The sequence below is a fragment of the Homalodisca vitripennis genome, unplaced genomic scaffold, assembly GCF_021130785.1.
Source record: "Homalodisca vitripennis isolate AUS2020 unplaced genomic scaffold, UT_GWSS_2.1 ScUCBcl_3065;HRSCAF=8339, whole genome shotgun sequence".
Taxonomy (NCBI): Eukaryota; Metazoa; Arthropoda; class Insecta; order Hemiptera; family Cicadellidae; genus Homalodisca; species Homalodisca vitripennis.
This window is the reverse complement of record NW_025779181.1, coordinates 23,315-30,209: the sequence shown is the minus strand read 5'-3', so window position 1 is coordinate 30,209 and position 6,895 is coordinate 23,315. Positions and strand designations below refer to the sequence as shown.

Genomic DNA, 6,895 nt, shown 5'->3' with positions numbered 1-6,895 from the left:
ATCCCATGCAGCCTCGTGGTTCACTGTGTTGTTAAACCTCTGTGGTAATTTAATTGGGAAGAATTAGTTATTATTATTAGTTTGGGTTTAATGTATTGGACATATATGTTTTGTGTACCTACATTGTTTGTGTTTGTTAATAAATAGCGGGATTACTATGGGATTCTATAGATAGATATTCAGGATTTGGGGAGTCTTCCCGCCAGGGGTCCTTCAGGCATTCCTAATCCGAAATATGGACCACGGATATAAAGGCCAAAACCAGGATACATATATGTATTGTGTTTTGTTGATTTATTATTAACCTCTTAATGCCCACTACATGATGCAGTATATAAAAAAAATTATTTTATGCTAAAAGTTACTTTAAATGGTACTTAGATGACCTGTAATTTTTTTCAGATTTTTAAATTTACTATTTAACCAAATTTTGGGTAAGTGCCAAATCTGGCACATTGGGCAATAGAGAAAATAGTGCACTTTAGAGAAAGTAAACAGGACATAAGAAAAACTAATAGTATATTGCTTCATAATTACAGTATATTTAGAATTATAAGTAAAACACATTACTACACAGTATAAGGAGCACCTTACAAGTGGAAATCCACAAAACAGTTCTTTCCTTTGTTTAGGCAGAGGTGAACTTTACACTTTTCACACATAATGGATGATTTCTGCTTGCAGAAGGGATGCTTGCATCTCTGCCTATCTTCGACAACAGATGGCCAATGTCCAACTCCATCTTTTCTAACATCTGGTATAGGGATATTGACACATGGACCTTTCTTCTTTTTCTTTGAAAATTCGTTCTCTACCCTGTCTGTTGATGGCCTTCCTCTTTTTATTGGGTCAGCTCCTAAGTTACAAAGAGACTCGGCCACCTCACACCGGAAAGCTAGCAAATCCATTACTCCCTGCTTAGCAATTCCATTATGTTGACAGTCTCGTCTGAAGAGAAGCCATCCATTGACAATACTTACGTCAACAAAGTGGAAGAAAAACCTCAAATAAAACTTCCGAGATCTTAGATTAATTCGGTAATAGCTGATAAGTCCATCTAGAAGGTCCACTCTCCCCATGAACTTATTGTATGTTGTAACGATTTTAGGGCAAGTGACATCAATCTGCTCACGACCTTTAGAGTCAAAGCGTTGCACAGTGTTGATAGGGCAAGCAGACTCAAAAGTTGACGCAAGAGACACCCCTCGATTGTCTAACCATTTTACAGCCCTAATTTTTACCCCATCAATTGTTGCCTCTTTTTCCTCATAAGACCCACGGCCTTTCTTTTTCATTTCTTGGTCAGATGAAAACAACAAGCCTGGAAATCGTCCTAGTCGAATGGTCCCGAGGGATTGGAAACCAATATTTGCTAGAGTCACTAAGAGAGCTGGTGATGAGTACCAGTTATCAAAATAGATTAAGAATTTGTTTTCATTACGAGGCAAGTGTTCAACCAGTCGTAAAACAACATTTGAACTAGCTCCAATGTCAGGTAGGGAAGTAGCAGGTAGTATGCGACCAGTGTAGATCTCAAAATTGTGAATCAGACCCTTGCTGTCACAAAGTACAAACAGTTTGTATCCCCACTTGTGGGGTTTCATCGGGTTGTACTGTTTTAGTAAAGATGTGCCTTTGAAGGGCACAATCTGTTCATCAACACAGAGCATTTGTTCCTCAATAGGAATGTTTTTGAATTTGTTTTGAAGAGCATCAACTAGTGGGCGGATTTTAAATAGCCTATCTTTGTTTGGATCATTCTGTAATGGCATGTGATCATTGTTATTGAAGTGCAAGTTGGCCTTCAGTTCCTCCCATCTGTTACGTGACATAACATGTGCAACCTTTTCTACTCGTGTATTTCCATTCCAATACATCCTACTCCTAGGTAGACCATAAATGCTCATGTAGATGCAAATGCCTATAAACTGCTCTACTTCCTTCTCTGAGGTATTCAAGGGTTTATTCGGATTTTTTTTGGACACTATACAAGTTTGACTGAGTAGCAATCAAAGTTAAAAGGTCATTGTCAAAAAAATCTTTGAAGTAGTCAACTGGAGACTGAAGTACATGTTCGTTACTTAATTCTAGCATTGGCGGAGAAGGTTTCTCACTGTTATCTGGATTCACTTCATTCCAAGCAGGTGCTGGTTTTTTTGGAATCTTTCTTTTTTGTGGCTGTAGACGTTGAAGGGATGTTCTCTTCGTCTTCATCTGTGACATCACTGGAGCTCGCTGCATTGTTCACTGAAACAAAACAAACTCGCTGTTGCCTTGCTTTTTTTCAAACCACAAAAAAAGTATGTATTTCACACTAAAATAAATAACATATTGAGGTCTTTACTAGTATATAACAGCACCGCTGAAACAATTTTCTATACAGCCTAGTGTAACATAATCTGAATTATCCTAACCGTGTGCATTAAAAATGGTGCTGTCATAACAAGAAAAGACATATAATAAACAGAACATAGCCTATTAGTATTGAATATAAATTTAGATTAGTAAGTATGAGCCTAACTAAGTTAATTATGGAATTAATGGTATAAATAAACTTACAAAATAAGGCTAACTTGTTCTTTTTGTCACGGCCAGGGGTGTAATCTGGATCCTCATCTGAGTCATCCACCAAACTGTCTTCACTGTCATCGGGGGGTAAAAGCGAAGTTGTGTTGTTATGTCTTCTTAGTCGACAATGTGACATCTGACAAAAATAAACATTGTTGTACAAAAAGCTTGTAGGTTGACTTTAATGCCCAATGTGCCATTTTTGGGACGAACTGAAAAACTGCAGTTTTACAGTTGTGCCCAATGTGACAAATTTGGCACAAACCTAAAAAGCATCATAAAACATAAACTAGACATATTTTATGAACTAAAACTACTGTAACACACTTTCAGTTAACTATGTAAACTAGACCATATTTTATAAAAAGGGTACTTACTTTTTTTCTGCTAAATACAGGTATGAAGACTTAGAGGTTATGAAGAATTGGTGTTTACTGTGTATGGTAGATCTGCTCACTGGCTGTAGTTCACATAACTGCCACCAGGCAACAGCACAGTACAGTAAATTATTGAAAATAGTTCCATATGTGTCACAATGGGCATTTAAGGTTGTAATTTTCATTCTGACACTATACTACATGCATAAAATGGGTATGTGACAAATTTGGCACAGTGGGCGTTAAGAGGTTAAATGTATTTGTTTATGGTCATGAGGAAGTTATTTATTTCTTTATATACTTTTATGTCTTCTAATTTCATTAAATACGTTAAGTTAATATTAGTTATTGATGTTAAATTTTTAATTACCTTAAAGCACCGATCTCTTGCATATTCGTAGGCTGGGCATTGTAAAATTACATGGTCTAGTGTTTCGCGTTGAGCTTGAGTGCAGCTTAGACACAATGGTGTGAAATATTTTTAATCTCATATAGTCTAGCGTTTACCTTGGCATGTCCAAACCTTAATCTAATAATATTTACCATTTCCCTTCTGTTGAAGTCTGCAGTACTATACCATCGATTATGAATAGTCGTTGTCTGAATTTGTTTATACCATTGCGCTTTTTGTGATAGTTGGTACTCCTGTTCATTTTCTGCTGCAGATTTTCTCCGTTGGTAGGCTTTGAAATCATCTGGTGGAATGTAAATATTTGTTATCTTGTTGCCGTTCGTTATTGAGTCTTTGGCTAGGCTATCTACATATTCATTACAATAAATACCTGAGTGTCCCGGGATCCATTGAAATGTTACATTTTTACCACTTTTAATAACTTCATAGATAATACTCACTGGAATGCCTTCTCCTTTATAGCTGTTATAGACTTTATCGAGTGCTTGTATAGCTGCTTGTGAATCAGTAAATATTACTATATCTTGTTGTTCTATTGAGTTAAAGGTTTGTGTTGCTTTTAAAATAGCAAGTAGTTCAGCTGAGTAACTAGAAACCTGATTTTCTAATGAAAACTTACCTGTGATGTCCAGCTCTGGGACATAGTAAGCTGCACCTGTCCCCAATGTGGATTTTGATCCATCAGTGTAGAAGTGCAAATGTCGTTCATAGTTGGTATTGATTAGTTCCAAAAAGGTTTGTTTGGTAATTGTACTATTGCTTACCTTTTTTGTAGTATGTGGATTATCTATATTGTGCTTAAATTTAATATTGTTGGTCATCATTAATATTGGATTGTTGAAATCCCAAAAGGTTTTGTAACTTTCCTTTTTTAATATATTTAAATCTAAGGAATGAATTTTTGATATAGATTGTACGTACAGTGGCTGATTCTTTTTCTTCCAGTATGACATACAGTCTGTCGACATTTTAAGAAACATTAAATTTCTGTATGCTGGATGATTTTCATGAGTTAAGATTTTATAAATAAATTTATCACATAGAAACTTCCTTCTGTTGCTTAAGGATTGAATACCGGCTTCTGCTTGTAGAGCAATAATTGGTGTTGTTTTAAAAGCACCTAGTGATATTCTTATGGCTTGGTTTTGGATTGAATCTAGTTTTTTTAATTCTTTTCTACATGCATGTCCATAAAGAAATGCCCCATAATCTAATTTTGCTCTTATTAAGCTTTTATATATAATCATTGCAAACTCAGGTGTTGCACCGTTAGTGCCACAAACTACAGACTTTATTATGTCAACGTCTTTTTGGCATTTTACAAACAATTTATTAACACTTTAACTGCCAAACGTTTTCATACATACTTCCTCATTAGGCCATTGTGTTTTACGTTAACTATTTCACCAGGCCATATGTATCATTTTGATACATTGCCAGGCTAACCCCTAGGCCGTGTGTATCATATTGATGCACACAACATTCCAGTGTTCCTTGCCTTGTGTATCAAACTGCTGCATATTTACCATAAGAAACATGCATAATTTACTTCTCTTGGCCTGGTAGAAGAGGCATACACAATTGGTTTGCAAATAATTCATGCATAAGTTGGCAGAACTGTAAATCATATGACAACTAATTTTTCTTCCTGTCAACTGTTATAAATTATTGTTTGTATTTTGATTTAGAAGCAAGACATTCAGGTTAGGTTAGGTTAGTCCACGTGCATTGTCTTTACTTTCATAATGGCTAACTCAGACCAGATCAGGGAATTGTTTGATCAATTAGAGGAAAATGACAGTGAAAGTGATAAAAGTAGTGAACTTAGTTTCTTTCGGGATATGAGTGATCCAGATGATCCTGAATATGTCATGTCCAGTGAGAGTAGTGATAGTGAATTGGTTAGTCGTCCTGCGAAGAGAAAATGTGTGAGTAGGCCTACAGATCATAACTACACAAGACGTCATGATTTAGATCAACAACCTTCTACATGTCAACCTGTACCTGTACCACCACATGCTACCGGAGTGAACAAGCTTGATGCTACATGCGACTCAACACCTACAACCCGTCATGTTGGACCTCGTACAAGACCACCTAATGAGTTGAATGTTTTGTGGAATGATGTATCAGGTAATCTAAATGAATTTCCTTGTACTGTTTCTGGCGGAATAAAAGATCACATTATCGAACAGCTGCAGGGAGCCCCAAGTGAGCTTGATTGCTACAATATCTTTGTAGATGATTCAGTTATTGAACTTATAGTTTTAGAGACAAACCGATATGCTGATCAATCAATTGTAAAGGTTATTTTAGAAGAATCTGTTAGTCGACATTCAAGACTACAAGTTTGGGAAAATACAAATAAGGAGGAAATTCTACATTTCTGGGTTTACTCTTATGGTTTGGACTGGACAAAAAACCTTCACTGCAAAAGTATTGGTCAAGAAACCCATTGTATGAGAGTAAAATTAGTAAAGTTATGTCCCGAAATCGTATCGGATTGCACTGTATCGGATGATATAGATCACATGTCATATGCCGTTTGGGCCCATTTGCAACCCAGTTTAGAAACTGTTGCAAAAGATTTCCCTAAAACTAAGATTATATATATTTTTTCCGACAGCCCATAGTCCCAGTACAGAAATAAGACAAACGTTTATTTCATGAAAGAAAAATTGCCAAAAATGTTTAAAAAATTACAAAGTTTCTCTTGGAATTTTATGGAATCAGGCCACGGCAAGGGTGCCATGGACGGAGTCGGGGGCTCCTTAAAAAGAAATGCGGACCATCACGTTCTTCATGGTAAAGACATCATGTCTGCAAAAGATTTGGTAGAGGCATTATGTAATAGCTCTACGAACATCATAGAAGTGCTTAGTTCTGACATTAAAGCATTTAAAAGACAAGTCCCAGAAAAATTGCCAGCAATTAAAGGTATTATGGGCATTCGACAATTGTTCTGGAATGGCAAATATTTCTTTGGAAGAAAGCTATCTTGTTTTGAATGTGAAAACGAGTGTCGTCATTTTCACTTTAATATTATAGAAAATGTAATGGAATCCAACAAAAAGGAAAAGTTGCCGACAAAAGTTAGGCTCAGGGTGTCTGATGTTTATAGTTCAGAAGATGAGAGTGAAGAATCGTCAAGTGTACAAAAAACAATAACTTTTAATTCCAACTATGGCTATGATGACCTGAAACCTCGCACTTTTGTTGTAGTTTCATTTGAAATGGGGAAAACTAAAAAACAATTTGTTGCGGTGATACAAAGTGAAATGTCCAATGATTTGGAAATTGAAGTTTTGTTTATGAAACAAACAAAGGATGCCAAAACGTTTCAGCCCGATCAAAACGACATTGCATGGATTTGCTTTCCCCAAATTTTGGGAACATTGCCCACTCCAAGAATGTCGTTTCAGGGGGAAATGTTGTTTTATAAATTTAACGGGCCAGTTTCTTTGTAAGGATAATAACGCACTGGAGCGACCGCGACCACGACCACGACCGCGACCGGTCGCTAGCGACCAAATTAACA

General features: G+C 36.3%; 1 protein-coding gene across 1 annotated transcript; it reads right to left on the bottom strand.

Moving 5' to 3' along the window:
• Positions 1 to 590: 590 nt before the first annotated feature.
• On the bottom strand, positions 591 to 1,832 carry LOC124372389 (piggyBac transposable element-derived protein 4-like). The gene has a single exon (XM_046830778.1). It carries the CDS (start codon positions 1,830 to 1,832, stop codon positions 591 to 593), a length of 1,242 nt encoding a protein of 413 aa, XP_046686734.1.
• Positions 1,833 to 6,895: the final 5,063 nt, after the last annotated feature.

Coding starts and splice junctions, on each gene's coding strand:
- LOC124372389 (XM_046830778.1), bottom strand. CDS start 1,832: ATGTCACGTAACAGATGGGAGGAACTGAAGGCCAACTTGCACTTCAAT.